General features: G+C 50.4%; 1 protein-coding gene across 5 annotated transcripts in view; it reads right to left on the reverse strand.

Moving 5' to 3' along the window:
• The window catches only part of pmfbp1 (polyamine modulated factor 1 binding protein 1), a 202,490-nt gene that overhangs the window by 63,411 nt on the left and 121,519 nt on the right, over window positions 1–17,560 (reverse strand). For 4 of the 5 annotated variants that reach the window (XM_045689147.1, XM_045689149.1, XM_045689150.1 and 1 more), the window contains exons 11-13: window positions 12,784–12,867; window positions 11,773–11,943; window positions 10,348–10,422 (exon numbers count right to left, since the gene is read on the reverse strand). In XM_045689147.1, the coding sequence (XP_045545103.1) occupies window positions 10,348–10,422; window positions 11,773–11,943; window positions 12,784–12,867 (330 nt within the window). The remainder of the gene's footprint in view (window positions 1–10,347; window positions 10,423–11,772; window positions 11,944–12,783; window positions 12,868–17,560) is intronic. The other variant, XM_045689148.1, reaches the window with a different exon arrangement.

The following is a 17,560-nucleotide window of genomic DNA, read 5'->3' on the forward strand; positions in this document are numbered from 1 at the left end:
GAGTGCATACGCAGCAGTCATGTTCATTAAGATACACTGCTACCCTCTTTTTCCCAAGCACCGGAAACACCAGTAAATCACCACCGCAGAAAAGAAATGTACACTTATTACATTCTACACGCTGCATATATTCACCTCCTTAACATATGGCATAGGCACAGTGCCACCGCGCAATGCTGCACCCGCGCGAAAACACGCCGTGAAAAATGACAGAGGCGAGGGGGAACTGCGGACCTGGGATATATGGTGCGGCAGAGCGGAGGAGAAATAATCCTACCTTAGAGCAGCGTGGGGAAGAAAGAAGGGAGAGGGGGGGAGAGGGAAGGAGCGGGGGGAGATGAGCCCCTGCACCACACCAGAGAAATGGAGCCCCCTACTCCTATCTCAGCTGCATCAGTCTCCCCTGCTACGCTCCACCGCAATCTCCATTACTGAGCAAAGCGGATAAACACATATACGTGGACATACTATCTTTAATAATATATCTCTATATACTCTGTCTGTATACGAGTATAGAAACAGAGGCTAAAATGAACGTGAATGTTTGAAGGACACAAGGACATTCCTAGTGAATGGCTCCTTGAGAAAATAAGAATCACTGAAAGCTATTGTTCATCCTGAACTTGTGGAACACATATACTCTACCACAGACAAAGCAAATTACACAGCACAACAACACATGACTGACAGTGAACTGACAACCGCCTTCCTCCATCGATTGCCAGCACAGAGCAAAACTTGCCTGCAGTTCCTGCCGTGGCCATTAGGTGTCTCTCTTCCACTGTGCATGGCCGAGGCTCTGCCTCTCTCCCAGCAGAGCCCCTCCCCTCCTCAAATCCCATCTCCATGTAATATATACACCATCGTTTGAAAATGGCAGCTTTTTGAAAATTCACCTTGATTATCAGACATTAAAAGTGACTTCTCCAGCGCTGAGTGTCTGGCTGGGGGGATGGCTGCAGACGGCAGAACAATGCGGCTGGCTTGGTATTAACGCCTAGCTGGGGTGTGCAGGGAGGGAACGAGAGGCAGCCCTTTGTTCTCTCCCACATCCAATTATTTTTAACGTGTGCCTCTTTTTACAACAAGAGAGAATTTCATTTTAATGCACTCTGGAAAAAAATACATCAGTATTCTTAAGCAGAGAAGGCGACTAGCACTAATATACATGTATAGAGCCCTGCACAGGAAATGGACAAATGACAGAGATGACTAAAATCCTCTCAGCCCAAACATAGCCGACACCAACACAAAAACCTAACAGAATGTAAACCCACACACCACCATACTACACACAGACCTACACGACGTAGCACTGCCCCACCCTTCATTAGAAACCACACTGAGACAGACAACATTCACTACATAACTACATGGTAAATGGTTCATCAACATTCCATGGCCGTGCAATAAAATGTATATACACAATGGTAGGAAAACATACAATAAAAATAGCAAGGATTCCGGATCAAATGGCTTGAAAAATACAAGCCCAAGCTCCATTGGTAGGTAGGTGACCAAATATTTGTCTAATTGGATGAGCACTTTATCTTGCTGTCAGAGCGGCAGTAAAAAGCAGTGCTGTTGCCAGAAGCAGAGGAGCTCCAACATGGTTGGCCTTTTATTAGTTCTGCCTGGGCTGGAGTCTGATATATGCTTCTACCCTTTCATCATACCCCAGCCCCACACCCCAATACATGGTTATTACAGTATATACCCCACACACCCCAATACACTGGTGTTATACCCCACCACACTGATGGTACATAACACCCAAAGACACTCAACTACCCCAACACACCCATTATGCATTTTATACACCCTGCACAGAACCAACATACACCAGCATTAAACATAGTGGTCTGTATCAAGCTATATACCCACCCCAGCAATCATAGAGCACCTTAAACACACACCAGGAATGCACATTTATTCAACACACTGGCAACACACACCAACAAGACCCATCAATCCCATGGATGCACGCAGAATACTGTAGTAGAAATACATACCAGAAAGCATAACAGCCTCTCAGTTTCACTCAACAACAGCAACCAGCCAGTGATACCAGCCATACAGTATGTGCACTACCAAGACACTGTCAACAACCACCATACCATATCTCTAACATAAAGAGCCCACAACATGCTGGTAAATGACTTTATAATAGCCACATCCTGTAGTCAAACACAGTAGCTAAACACTAGCCTGTACAATAGCTCATCACTACAGACCTGCCTCACAGACATGTAGCACAAAGAGCAGAATGAGGGGAGATTGCAGAGGGCTCAGCAGTGCATTCACAGCTCTGCAGTGGACATCTTGGTAACTCTATGGTCATTTTCCCACTGCAGTATGAAATTATTGTTTTCTCTCCTTATCTGTAGCAGCACTGCTGCACCTATAGGGACGGGAGATTTCACATCTAGAAAAACCCTGGCTCATTTATATACAATAGGAAAGTATAAAATACACACACCACATTACACCTGCACATGTGCTCGTACACTCGTACACACACACACACTAAATTAAATTCCAGTCCTAGGGCAGACAACTAACTGCTTGTGTGTGAGTCGCTCTGCGGCACAGCAAAACCAATTCTCTGGAGATGGCTATATGAAAGGGCAGAATCCAGCCTGTTTATGGTTCTCACTCTGTTCTCCTCTCAATCAAATGTTTTATTAGCAATCATTCGCTGTCCGCCTGGCCCTAACAGTCATCTAACCTGGGAGGGGCCCGCGTGATGACAGCAGGCAGGTCCAGCAACCAGCCCAGTTACAGAGGAGACCATTTGGGCTCACACAACTTATTTACACCTGGAGTTGCTGGAACAGGATGGGTCTGCTGGAGTCTGGGAGAGGAGGGTTAATTAACCCCCAGGACAGCCAGGCTGAAGAAGGGGCTTGCTCACTCTGACCCCACACTCCTGTCATCTCCACAGGACTGGACAGGGCCAACAGAGAGTGTGTGTGTTTGTGTTGTGTGTAGGTGTGCACACTGCGTGTGTGAGACGGAGACAGACAGACAGATAGGTCCTAAATGGAAGCTGATCCTTCATGTCTCACAGTCTGTGAAATACATGACAAGCCGCATGGAGTCTGAAACAAGCTGAGCTGGGGATGTGTGTGTGTGATAGACAACACATAGTGTGAGAGAGAGATCAAACAAAGACATGTTTCATAAGACAAAAATACTCAATAAATGACTGTTTTGTTCAGAAACAGTGAGAATGGAAAAAGGCAACACAAAAGGTAACAGTGTGAGGTAGGGATGGTAACAGCAGGGTGTGGTAGGGATGGTAACAGCAGGGTGTGGTAGGGATGGTAACAGCAGGGTGTGGTAGGGATGGTAACAACAGGGTGTGGTAGGGATGGTAACAGCAGGGTGAGGTAGGGATGGTAACAGCAGGGTGTGGTAGGGATGGTAACAACAGGGTGTGGTAGGGATGGTAACAGCAGGGTGAGGTAGGGATGGTAACAGCAGGGTGTGGTAGGGATGGTAACAACAGGGTGTGGTAGGGATGGTAACAGCAGGGTGAGGTAGGGATGGTAACAACAGGGTGTGGTAGGGATGGTAACAACAGGGTGTGGTAGGGATGGTAACAGCAGGGTGAGGTAGGGATGGTAACAACAGGGTGTGGTAGGGGTGGTAACAACAGGGTGAGGTAGGGATGGTAACAGCAGGGTGTGATAGGGATGGTAACAACAGTGTGTGGTAGGGATGGTAACAACAGTGTGTGGTAGGGATGGTAACAACAGGGTGAGGTAGGGATGGTAACAGCAGGGTGAGGTAGGGATGGTAACAGCAGGGTGTGGTAGGGATGGTAACAACAGGGTGTGGTAGGGATGGTAACAACAGGGTGTGGTAGGGATGGTAACAACAGGGTGTGGTAGGGATGGTAACAACAGTGTGTGGTAGGGATGGTAACAGAAGGGTGTGGTAGGGATGGTAACAACAGGGTGTGGTAGGGATGGTAACAGCAGGGTGAGGTAGGGATGGTAACAACAGTGTGTGGTAGGGATGGTAACAACAGGGTGTGGTAGGGATGGTAACAACAGGGTGTGGTATGGATGGTAACAGAAGGGTGTGGTAGGGATGGTAACAACATGGTGTGGTAGGGATGGTAACAACAGGGTGTGGTAGGGATGGTAACAACAGGGTGTGGTAGGGATGGTAACAGCAGGGTGAGGTAGGGATGGTAACAACAGTGTGTGGTAGGGATGGTAACAACAGGGTGTGGTAGGGATGGTAACAACAGGGTGTGGTAAGGATGGTAACAGTAGGGTGTGGTAGTGATGGTAACAGCAGGGTGTGGTAGGGATGGTAACAACAGGGTGTGGTAGTGATGGTAAAAGCAAGGTGAGGTTGAGCTGGTAACAGCAGGGTTAGGTAGGGATGGTAACAGCAGGGTGAGGTAGGGATGGTAACAGCAGGGTGAGGTAGGGATGGTAACAACAGGGTGAGGTAGGGTTGGTAACAGCAAGGTGTGGTTGGGCTGGTAACAGCAGGGTGTGGTTTGGCTGGTAACAGCAGGGTGTGGTAGGGCTGGTAACAGCAGGGTGAGGTAGGGATGGTAACAACAGGGTGAGGTAGGGATGTTAACAGCAGGGTGAGGTAGTGATGGTAACAGCAGGGTGTAGTAGGGATAGGAACAGCAGGGTGTGGTAGGGATGGTAACAACAGGGTGTGGTAGGGATGGTAACAGCAGGGTGTGGTAGGGATGGTAACAACAGTGTGTGGTAGAGATGGTAACAGCAGCGTTTGGTAGTGATGGTAACAGCAGGGTGTAGTAGGGATGGTAACAGCAGGGTGAGGTAGGGATGGTAACAACAGGGTGTGGTAGGGATGGTAACAACAGTGTGTGGTAGGGATGGTAACAACAGGGTGTGGTAGGGTTGGTAACAACAGGGTGTGGTAAGGATGGTAACAACAGGGTGAGGTAGGGTTGGTAACAGCAGGGTGAGGTAGGGATGGTAACAACAGGGTGTGGTAGGGATGGTAACAGCAGGGTTTGGTAGGGATGGTAACAGCAGGGTGTGGTAGGGATGGTAACAACAGTGTGTGGTAGGGATGGTAACAGCAGGGTTTGGTAGTGATGGTAACAGCAGGGTGTAGTAGGGATGGTAACAGCAGGGTGTGGTAGGGATGGTAAGAGCAGGGTGAGGTAGGGATGGTAACAACAGTGTGTGGTAGGGATGGTAACAACAGGGTGTGGTAGGGATGGTAACAACAGTGTGTGGTAGTGATGGTAACAGCAGGGTGAGGTAGGGTTGGTAACAGCAGGGTGTGGTAGTGATGGTAACAGCAGGGTGTGGTAGGGATGGTAACAGCAGGGTGTGGTAGGGATGGTAACAGCAGGGTGTGGTAGGGATGGTAACAACAGGGTGTGGTAGGGATGGTAACAGCAGGGTGAGGTAGGGATGGTAACAGCAGGGTGTGGTAGGGATGGTAACAACAGGGTGTGGTAGGGATGGTAACAGCAGGGTGAGGTAGGGATGGTAACAGCAGGGTGTGGTAGGGATGGTAACAACAGGGTGTGGTAGGGATGGTAACAACAGGGTGTGGTAGGGATGGTAACAACAGGGTGTGGTAGGGATGGTAACAGCAGGGTGAGGTAGGGATGGTAACAACAGGGTGTGGTAGGGGTGGTAACAACAGGGTGAGGTAGGGATGGTAACAGCAGGGTGTGATAGGGATGGTAACAACAGTGTGTGGTAGGGATGGTAACAACAGTGTGTGGTAGGGATGGTAACAACAGGGTGAGGTAGGGATGGTAACAGCAGGGTGAGGTAGGGATGGTAACAGCAGGGTGTGGTAGGGATGGTAACAACAGGGTGTGGTAGGGATGGTAACAACAGGGTGTGGTAGGGATGGTAACAACAGGGTGTGGTAGGGATGGTAACAACAGTGTGTGGTAGGGATGGTAACAGAAGGGTGTGGTAGGGATGGTAACAACAGGGTGTGGTAGGGATGGTAACAGCAGGGTGAGGTAGGGATGGTAACAACAGTGTGTGGTAGGGATGGTAACAACAGGGTGTGGTAGGGATGGTAACAACAGGGTGTGGTATGGATGGTAACAGAAGGGTGTGGTAGGGATGGTAACAACATGGTGTGGTAGGGATGGTAACAACAGGGTGTGGTAGGGATGGTAACAACAGGGTGTGGTAGGGATGGTAACAGCAGGGTGAGGTAGGGATGGTAACAACAGTGTGTGGTAGGGATGGTAACAACAGGGTGTGGTAGGGATGGTAACAACAGGGTGTGGTAAGGATGGTAACAGTAGGGTGTGGTAGTGATGGTAACAGCAGGGTGTGGTAGGGATGGTAACAACAGGGTGTGGTAGTGATGGTAAAAGCAAGGTGAGGTTGAGCTGGTAACAGCAGGGTTAGGTAGGGATGGTAACAGCAGGGTGAGGTAGGGATGGTAACAGCAGGGTGAGGTAGGGATGGTAACAACAGGGTGAGGTAGGGTTGGTAACAGCAAGGTGTGGTTGGGCTGGTAACAGCAGGGTGTGGTTTGGCTGGTAACAGCAGGGTGTGGTAGGGGCTGGTAACAGCAGGGTGAGGTAGGGATGGTAACAACAGGGTGAGGTAGGGATGTTAACAGCAGGGTGAGGTAGTGATGGTAACAGCAGGGTGTAGTAGGGATAGGAACAGCAGGGTGTGGTAGGGATGGTAACAACAGGGTGTGGTAGGGATGGTAACAGCAGGGTGTGGTAGGGATGGTAACAACAGTGTGTGGTAGAGATGGTAACAGCAGCGTTTGGTAGTGATGGTAACAGCAGGGTGTAGTAGGGATGGTAACAGCAGGGTGAGGTAGGGATGGTAACAACAGGGTGTGGTAGGGATGGTAACAACAGTGTGTGGTAGGGATGGTAACAACAGGGTGTGGTAGGGTTGGTAACAACAGGGTGTGGTAAGGATGGTAACAACAGGGTGAGGTAGGGTTGGTAACAGCAGGGTGAGGTAGGGATGGTAACAACAGGGTGTGGTAGGGATGGTAACAGCAGGGTTTGGTAGGGATGGTAACAGCAGGGTGTGGTAGGGATGGTAACAACAGTGTGTGGTAGGGATGGTAACAGCAGGGTTTGGTAGTGATGGTAACAGCAGGGTGTAGTAGGGATGGTAACAGCAGGGTGTGGTAGGGATGGTAAGAGCAGGGTGAGGTAGGGATGGTAACAACAGTGTGTGGTAGGGATGGTAACAACAGGGTGTGGTAGGGATGGTAACAACAGTGTGTGGTAGTGATGGTAACAGCAGGGTGAGGTAGGGTTGGTAACAGCAGGGTGTGGTAGTGATGGTAACAGCAGGGTGTGGTAGGGATGGTAACAGCAGGGTGAGGTAGGGATGGTAACAACAGGGTGTGGTAGGGATGGTAACAACAGTGTGTGGTAGGGATGGTAACAACAGGGTGTGGTAAGGATGGTAACAACAGGGTGAGGTAGGGTTGGTAACAGCAGGGTGAGGTAGGGATGGTAACAACAGGGTGTGGTAGGGATGGTAACAGTAGGGTGTGGTAGTGATGGTAACAGCAGGGTGTGGTAGGGATGGTAACAACAGGGTGTGGTAGTGATGGTAAAAGCAAGGTGAGGTTGAGCTGGTAACAGCAGGGTTAGGTAGGGATGGTAACAGCAGGGTGAGGTAGGGATGGTAACAGCAGGGTGAGGTAGGGATGGTAACAACAGGGTGAGGTAGGGTTGGTAACAGCAAGGTGTGGTTGGGCTGGTAACAGCAGGGTGTGGTTTGGCTGGTAACAGCAGGGTGTGGTAGGGCTGGTAACAGCAGGGTGAGGTAGGGATGGTAACAACAGGGTGAGGTAGGGATGTTAACAGCAGGGTGAGGTAGTGATGGTAACAGCAGGGTGTAGTAGGGATAGGAACAGCAGGGTGTGGTAGGGATGGTAACAACAGGGTGTGGTAGGGATGGTAACAGCAGGGTGTGGTAGGGATGGTAACAACAGTGTGTGGTAGAGATGGTAACAGCAGCGTTTGGTAGTGATGGTAACAGCAGGGTGTAGTAGGGATGGTAACAGCAGGGTGAGGTAGGGATGGTAACAACAGGGTGTGGTAGGGATGGTAACAACAGTGTGTGGTAGGGATGGTAACAACAGGGTGTGGTAGGGTTGGTAACAACAGGGTGTGGTAAGGATGGTAACAACAGGGTGAGGTAGGGTTGGTAACAGCAGGGTGAGGTAGGGATGGTAACAACAGGGTGTGGTAGGGATGGTAACAGCAGGGTTTGGTAGGGATGGTAACAGCAGGGTGTGGTAGGGATGGTAACAACAGTGTGTGGTAGGGATGGTAACAGCAGGGTTTGGTAGTGATGGTAACAGCAGGGTGTAGTAGGGATGGTAACAGCAGGGTGTGGTAGGGATGGTAAGAGCAGGGTGAGGTAGGGATGGTAACAACAGTGTGTGGTAGGGATGGTAACAACAGGGTGTGGTAGGGATGGTAACAACAGTGTGTGGTAGTGATGGTAACAGCAGGGTGAGGTAGGGTTGGTAACAGCAGGGTGTGGTAGTGATGGTAACAGCAGGGTGTGGTAGGGATGGTAACAGCAGGGTGAGGTAGGGATGGTAACAACAGGGTGTGGTAGGGATGGTAACAACAGTGTGTGGTAGGGATGGTAACAACAGGGTGTGGTAGGGTTGGTAACAACAGGGTGTGGTAAGGATGGTAACAACAGGGTGAGGTAGGGTTGGTAACAGCAGGGTGAGGTAGGGATGGTAACAACAGGGTGTGGTAGGGATGGTAACAGCAGGGTTTGGTAGGGATGGTAACAGCAGGGTGTGGTAGGGATGGTAACAACAGTATGTGGTAGGGATGGTAACAGCAGGGTTTGGTAGTGATGGTAACAGCAGGGTGTAGTAGGGATGGTAACAGCAGGGTGTGGTAGGGATGGTAACAGCAGGGTGAGGTAGGGATGGTAACAACAGTGTGTGGTAGGGATGGTAACAACAGGGTGTGGTAGGGATGGTAACAACAGTGTGTGGTAGGGATGGTAACAACAGGGTGTGGTAGGGTTGGTAACAATAGTGTGTGGTAGTGATGGTAACAGCAGGGTGAGGTAGGGCTGGTAACAGCAGGGTGAGGTAGGGATGGTAACAACAGTGTGTGGTAGGGATGGTAACAACAGGGTGTGGTAGGGATGGTAACAACAGTGTGTGGTAGTGATGGTAACAGCATAGTGAGGTAGGGTTGGTAACAGCAGGGTGTGGTAGTGATGGTAACAGCAGGGTGTGGTAGGGCTGGTAACAGCAGGGTGTGGTAGGGCTGGTAACAACAGGGTGTGGTAGGGATGGTAACAACAGTGTGTGGTAGGGATGGTAACAAAAGGGTGTGGTAGGGTTGGTAACAACAGGGTGTGGTAAGGATGGTAACAACAGGGTGAGGTAGGGTTGGTAACAGCAGGGTGAGGTAGGGATGGTAACAACAGGGTGTGGTAGGGATGGTAACAGCAGGGTTTGGTAGGGATGGTAACAGCAGGGTGTGGTAGGGATGGTAACAACAGTATGTGGTAGGGATGGTAACAGCAGGGTTTGGTAGTGATGGTAACAGCAGGGTGTAGTAGGGATGGTAACAGCAGGGTGTGGTAGGGATGGTAACAGCATGGTGAGGTAGGGATGGTAACAACAGTGTGTGGTAGGGATGGTAACAACAGGGTGTGGTAGGGATGGTAACAACAGGGTGTGGTAGGAATGGTAACAACAGTGTGTGGTAGGGATGGTAACAACAGGGTGTGGTAGGGTTGGTAACAATAGTGTGTGGTAGTGATGGTAACAGCAGGGTGAGGTAGGGCTGGTAACAGCAGGGTGAGGTAGTGATGGTAACAACATGGTGTGGTAGGGATGGTAACAGCAAGGTGTGGTAGGGATGGTAACAGCAGGGTGAGGTAGGGATGGTAACAGCAGGGTGTGGTAGGGATGGTAACAACAGGGTGTGGTAGGGATGGTAACAACAGGGTGAGGTAGTGATGGTAATAGCAGGGTGTGGTAGTGATGGTAACAGCAGGGTGAGGTAGGGATGGTAACAACAGGGTGAGGTAGGGATGGTAACAGCAGGGTGTGGTAGGGATGGTAACAACAGGGTGTGGTAGGGATGGTAACAACAGGGTGAGGTAGTGATGGTAATAGCAGGGTGTGGTAGTGATGGTAACAGCAGGGTGAGGTAGTGATGGTAACAGCAGGGTGTGGTAGGGCTGGTAACAGCACGGTGTGGTAGTGATGGTAACAGCAGGGTGTGGTAGGGATGGTAAGAGAAGGGTGTGGTAGGGATGGGGTATGGGTAGGGTGTGAGGAATCAAGGGGGAAAGGGTTAGGATTGGGTCTGTCACATTGCCTGTGTACCTGCTGACTAACACAGCCATGCTGGCTCTTCAGACTAGACACCTTGGCCTGGAACTTCTGGGTCTGCTCCTCAGCCTGGAGAGAGAGGGGGAGAAAGGGAGGAAGAGAGAGAGGGGGAGACGGAGGAAAAGAGAGAGGGGGAGAAACATGCAGTTTGAGCTCATAAAGGAGCTAGAGGTGAGATAGACATTGGTAGATAGAGAGGGCATTGAGTAAGGTGATTCATCCTAACATGGAAAAGTCCATCCTGAAACCCACTGCATACTCTGGGAGACTGTTGGTGTGAACCTGGACATGGTTCTCTGGCTGTACACAGAGTCCATCGTGGCAAATGAGGATGAACAAAAGCAGTGGAAGGAGTTTTTAAAATAATTTTCTGTCTGAGACAGGGTTGTGGGCATGTGCACTTCCACATACATGTGCTGGACCCCTCTGTCTCCCTGTGGATCGTCTCATTGAGGTGTCTCTCTCTCTTTCTCTCCCTCCCTGCTCTTTACTTCTCTCATGTCTGGGAGCAGTAATCTGTTCCTGAGCCAGCACTGCTGGGATTAAGCAGTGACTGAAGATAGGATATATGCGTCATTAAAGCAGAGAGCACAGAGCCGGAGACAAGAGAGACAAAGTCAACAAAGGTGACATGGAGAGAGAGCAGACAAATCTCACACACACACACACACACACACACACACACACACACACACACACACACACACACACACACACACACACACACACACACACACACACACACACACACACACACACACACACACACACACACACACACACACACACTTTCTTCCATAGCCTCCTGTGAACAGTAATAAAGCAGCAGTGAGGCAGCTTCATTTCCATGTGAGGAGCACGGCTGGTATGGCATCAGGTGGATTAATACTGCTGTCCTGGAGAGCTGTAATGGATGCCTGGGCAGAGGAGCTGGGGCTCATGGTGGACTCAAATCCCACTACTAAAGGTTACAGGGAAATGTAGAGAAATTACAGTGGGAGAGCCTGCAGAGTGCAGAGGCCTGGGAAAATGACTAATTGTGTTCAGATAAAGGCTCTGGCTGTATGCTGAGCACTAGAGGAAATGTGCCGGACTTCCACCATCTCACATGGAGAGGCTGGATCAGCGGGAGGCTTTTGAACAAGGTTCTGAGCCACGGAAAACACAATTCCAGCTTCTTCAACATGAGCGTAGCTGCCTTTACAATGGCATGTACTCTAGGAGTAATCCACTATACCCAATAAGCACTGACATCAAGTATCTCACTGTGGGTGAGATGGTAAGACTAGAACTGAAGTAGACTCAATGAGCATAACAGTCAGGTCAACAAGACATTATCTTACAGAGTGGTAGTGCCTGTGTGTCTGTATGTTTCTATCTGTACAGCTGGGTTGATGGTTTATAGCATGGTGGTCTCACCCTCCTCCTGGCTTCCTGTAGCCTGTCCTGGCACTCCGTGAGCTGGGCACGGGTCTCTGTCAGCTCCCCCTCCAGGTCCACACACCTCCGCCCGGCCTGGACACTCTCTGTGCCCTCTCTGTCCATGGCAGAGCTCTGCAGAGAACACACCAGGGCTGCCAGCCTTTCCACCTGCAGAGTCCATGCACACACACACACACACACACACACACACACACACACACACACACACACACACACACACACACACACACACACACACACACACACACACACACACACACAGGACATTACTATAAGGTTAGCGCAACATTAGGTCACAGCTCCATCTTCTCCCAGTGGGACAGTAGGCTGGCCAGTCTCCACTAATACTGGAGGGGAATCCATGGCAATCAGGTAAGAGTGGCTCTCATTTCCCTCTCATTATACATCCTCATTCCCAGCACTAACAGAGCCCATATCCACCCAGCCCCTGAGCCATGTCTATGTTTAACTCATCCATATTCCCCTAGTCCCAGGGGAGAGCACAGTTTCCTGAGTGGGAATCGCTGTCTGTCTGTCTGTCTGCCCAGGTTAATGGAGAAGGAGTGGGTCTCTGAGAGGAAGAGACCATGGAAAGACACAAACTTGCATACAAGCATGCACACAACCGCATGTACACACACACACATTTGCACACTCACATTATGTAGGCATGGATATGAGCAGACTCTCAATGGTAATAAACAACATCTTACAGAGACATTATAACAGGCAGAGACTCCAGAGTATACAGTACTGTGAATGTGAGCATCAAGGTCTCCATTGTCAACAGAGATGGACTTAGTATATGGAAGTCTCCAAGACTGTGGAGAGATTTTTGTTACGGAGGACAATATGAATCCGGGTGTGAATCAGCGTGTATTGTTGCTGATGATGGACTTTGGGTTATGAAAGTGTTTCCGCTAGTGTGTGTATTGCAATAGTGGTGGACTCCAGTCACTGTGAACCACGACAGGCACCCAGTCTGACCTCAGCTCCCTGCTCCAGCTTATATCCCATGAGTGCCTCATTTTCTCCCTCCACCTGCACAAGACGCCCTTTGACCTCAGCCAGCTAGGGGGACAAAAGAGACAGGATGTCAGAGAGGGAGGAATACTACAGTACTGCAGCCTAAACGAGGTCTACTTGTCTCTGAACAAACACTGGAATACGGTAAATATATATCCACACTATTCAATGCAGCATTTCATTATTTCTTACAGTAACACTGCTGTTACCAAAGCTTCTGTGGAAACTGCAAGAGTGAACTCATACACTGCGAAAGTAAATTGGTAGTGTCATTATATAGCCTAATTAGGCTACTCCTGTCTTTACAGAAATAAATAGGCTACTACACGAGAAAGCGCAATTTGGCCACAGGGGATCATTCCATTCTTTAAATCGCATTGCATACAGTCGGAAGTGCCCGCAATTTGGGCAACGAGCATTAAATTCCAAATAGATGACTGTTGAGTTGAGACTGTCACTGAAAAGTAGAGAAGCCCAGCCAGGCATATCGCAATATTTCAAAATACAATTGTGGGAAAACATATTTTGGAAAGCAAATGGCTATTGCCATAGAGAGAAGACAATGAAAACACTCTAATCTGTCTTTTAGTTATCCAAATTGTCATTGAGCGAACAGTAGCCTATCTCATTGGCACCAGCGGAGAGCATCGACCATATCCCCATGGTGAGTCTGCATATTCACTCTTTATCATTGCTGGCTCAGTGCCACTTGAAAGTTTGTTATTCCCTCCCCCAGTTTAGATGGACGTCTCCCCTTCTCATAGGCCTATTATATGGATCAGAAAACGTTGTTTATATTGATCTGTTTGCATTTTTATGGTCAAATTGTGTTTCCCCAAACTTAAAAACTTGAGCGCCGCCTATGAGTGAACTTTTTTCAGGTTAGGCAGAAGCTTGTATGACTAATATGGACAGGGACCAGAGTCACCGCATTCAAATCTACTCAATCTAGGGAGAAAGGACAGTGACACGTCATTATGGAGAGTAGAAAATGGCCTTTAAATTAAAGGTGGGTGACACAGCGGTGATAATGACTATCTGAGTCATGGAGGGGCTGGAATGAAACACACAGGGAGTTAGGATAGATTAATGGACACTGATAGCACATGGAGGAAATAGGCTGGTAGTAACTTTAGCATTATGCCCAATTGGTGTCCGGAGCACTTGGATCTTAATATATCAATACACAGCATCCATTAATTGGACATATCTGATGTAAACATCAGATCTAGTCATGACTGTACAGTTACAGGAGGCTACAGTTATGCTATGAAGAAAAATAAACTGACTCATTCCTTTCATTCTATAAAGACAGAAGGGGGAGATAAAGGCAGAGTGCTCAGGGAAAGGTGCAGTCATTGATAGAGTGACAAGTGTGAATGAGATCTCCCATCAGGCATGTAGAGCAGATCGCTGCTGTGGATCCCTCCAGCTCAAGGCAGAGAGTCTGCCTAGAGACCTAGCGACAGGTGACACAGGCGCTGACAGCCAGCATTGGCTCTGAATCTGATTGGTTTGCAGTTTTCTCCAGGAGGGGAGGCCAGCAACAGCTAGAGATCTCCTTCAGCTGAGCATCACAACACTGACCTGTGTTTACCGGAATGTATAACTGTTTAAGTATCTAACTACTCAGGCCTCCCGAGTGGTGCAGTGGTCTAAGGCACTGCATCGCAGTGCTAGCTGTGCCACTAGAGATCCTGGTTCCTTCCGTGCGCAATACACGCTGACACGGTCGCCAGGTGTACAGTGTTCCCTCCGACACATTGATGCGGCTGGCTTCCGGGTTAAGCAAGCAGTGTGTCAAGAAGCAGTGCGGCTTGGTTGGGTTGTGTTTCAGGGGACGCACGGCTCTCGACCTTCATCTCTCCCGAGTCTGAACGGGAGTTGCAGCGATGGGACAAGACTGTAACTACCAATTGGATATCACAAAATTGGGGCGAAAAAGTGGTAAAAAATATAGAGAAAAAAAGTATCTAACTACTGTATATTTATGTATGTCTATTTTTCTACATGTCTGTCTGGTCTGCCTTATTGTGTGCATGTCTGACTATCTACCTGTCTGTCTGTCTGTGTGTGTCTGTCTGTCTGTCTGTCTGTCTGTCTGTCAGTCTGACAGACAGGCTCCTCATCCCCCCCAGTTCTCTGTAGTAAACAACATAGTCATCCTGCTCTGACTCATGTTTCCTGGCCTGCCAGTTAGACTGCAGAGAGGAGAGAGGTGGTCTGGGCCAGAGGCAGACACAGACACAGACAGGGCCAGCTGCTCAGCACATGTTCCCAGGCCACGACCCAGCATCAGATAGCACAACTGTACTAATGGAACCAATACAGGGCTGTCCCGCTATGGCACTTTGGTCCATAGGACAGGATGTTGTGCCTCCCCATCAACATGGAGGATTATCGCCCATTATGCTGCTATTGGATCATTGGGCAGATCTAACCTAGGCATATGTACCCTGTGTCACGCCCTGACCTGAGAGAGACGGTTTATTTCTCTATTTTGTTAGGTCAGGGTGTGGGGTGGGCATTCTATGTCATTATATTTCTATGTTTTGGCCTGGTATGGTTTCCAATCAGAGGCAGCTGTCTATCGTTGTCTCTGATTGGGAACCATACTTAGGCAGCCTTTCCCCACCTGTGTTTGGGGATAGTTGTTTTCTGTTTTGTTATCAGTGACCTGACAGAACTGTTGGCTTTCGTTTTGTTTCTTTGTTAAAGTGTTTCGTTATATATAATAAATTATGAACACTTACCAAGCTGCGCTTTGGTTCCATTCTTCTAACAGAACTACCCACTAAAAACGGACCAAGCAGCGTGCCCAGGAGGAGCAGGGATCCTGGGCTCGGGAGAAGAGAGAATGGAGAACGTCCTGGACCTGGGAGGAGGTAATGGCAGGGGATAAGACCCTGCCATGGAAGCAGGTGGAGACGGCGCAAGCGGAACGGCGACATTACGAGGAGCTAGCCCAACGACGGAAGCCAGAGAGGCATCGGGGGGCACACGGGGAGATTGGCGAAGTCGGGGTTGAAACCTGAGCCAACTCCCCGTGCTTACCGTGGGGAGCGAGTGACCAAGCAAGCACCGTGTTATGCGGGGATGCGCACTGTCGCCAGTGCGCAGCTACAGCCCGGTGCGCTCGGTGCAAGCTTCCCGCAGTTGCCGTGCTAGAGTTAGCATTCAGCCAGGAAGAATTGTGCCGGCTCAGTGTTCCTGGTCTCCAGTGCGTCTCTTCGGCCCAGGTTATCCTGCGCCAGCTCTATGCACGGTACCACACCAGCACAAACCAGTTCGTCCTGTGCCAGTGCTCCGCCCTTGCCGGGCTAAAGTAAACATCCAGCCAGGACGGGTTGTGCCAGCCATACGCTCCAGACCTCCAGTGCGCCTCCACGGCCCAGTATATCCTGCGCCTGTTCGACGCACTGTGTCGCCAGTGCGCCTGCACAGCTCAGTTCGTCCTGTGCCCGCGCCCCGCACTTGCCGGGCTAAAGTAAGCATACAGCCAGGACGGGTTGTGCCAGCCCTAAGCTCCAGACCTCCAGTGCGCCTCCACGGCCCAGTATACCCTGTGCCTGCTCTGCGCACCCAGTCTCTAGTGCGTCTCCCCAGCCTGGTGAGACCTGTTCAGGCTCCACGTAAGAAGCCTCCAGTGATGATCTATGGTCCGAAGCTTCCAGTGATGATCCATGGCACGAAGCCTCCGGTGATGATCCATGGTCCGGAGCCTCCAGTGATAATTCATGGCACAAAGCCTCCAGTGATGATCCATGGCCCGAAGCCTGTAGGGATGATCCATGGCACAAAGCCTCCAGTGATGATCCATGGCCCGGAGCCTGTAGGGATGATCCATGGCACGAAGCCTCCAATGATAATCCATGGCCCGGAGCCTCCTGTGAGAATCCATGGCATGAAGCCTCCAGTGATGATCCATGACACGGAGCCTCCAGTGATGATCCATGGCAAGAAGCCTCCAGTGATGATCCATGGCGTGGAACCTGTAGTGATGATCCATGGCACGGAGCCTCCTGAAACGGTCTACAGTCCGGAACATCCTGAGACGGCCTACAGTCTGGAACCTCCTGAGATGTCCCCCAGTCCGGAGCATCCAGCGACGGTCCCCAGTCTGGAGCCTCCAGGTACGGTCTGCAGTCCGGAGTCTCCAGCGACGGTCAGCAGTCCGGAGTCTTCAGCGACGGTCTGCAGCCCGGAGTCTTCAGCGAGAGTCTTCAGCGACGGCCTGCAGCCCAGAGTCTTCAGCGACGGCCTGCAGCCCAGAGTCTTCAGCGACGGCCTGCAGCCCAGAGTCTTCAGCGACGGCTTGCAGCCCAGAGTCTTCAGCGACGGCCTGCAGCCCAGAGTCTTCAGCGGCGGCCTGCAGCCCAGAGTCTTCAGCGACGGCCTGCAGCCCAGAGTCTTCAGCGACGGCCTGCAGCCCAGAGTCTTCAGCGGCGGCCTGCAGCCCAGAGTCTTCAGCGGCGGCCTGCAGTCCAGAGTCTTCAGCGGCGGCCTGCAGTCCAGAGTCTTCAGCGGCGGCCTGCATTCCATAGTCTTCAGCGGCGGCCTGCAGTCCAGAGTCTTCAGCGGCGGTCGGCAGTTCAGAGCCTCCGGCGATGATCCATGTCATTATATTTCTATGTTTTGGCCAGGTAATGGTTTCCAATCAGAGGCAGCTGTCTATCGTTGTCTCTGATTGGGAACCATACTTAGGTAGCCTTTTCCCACCGGTGTTTGGGGGTAGTTG

The sequence above is a fragment of the Salmo salar genome, chromosome ssa11 (assembly GCF_905237065.1).
Source record: "Salmo salar chromosome ssa11, Ssal_v3.1, whole genome shotgun sequence".
NCBI lineage: Eukaryota > Metazoa > Chordata > Actinopteri > Salmoniformes > Salmonidae > Salmo > Salmo salar.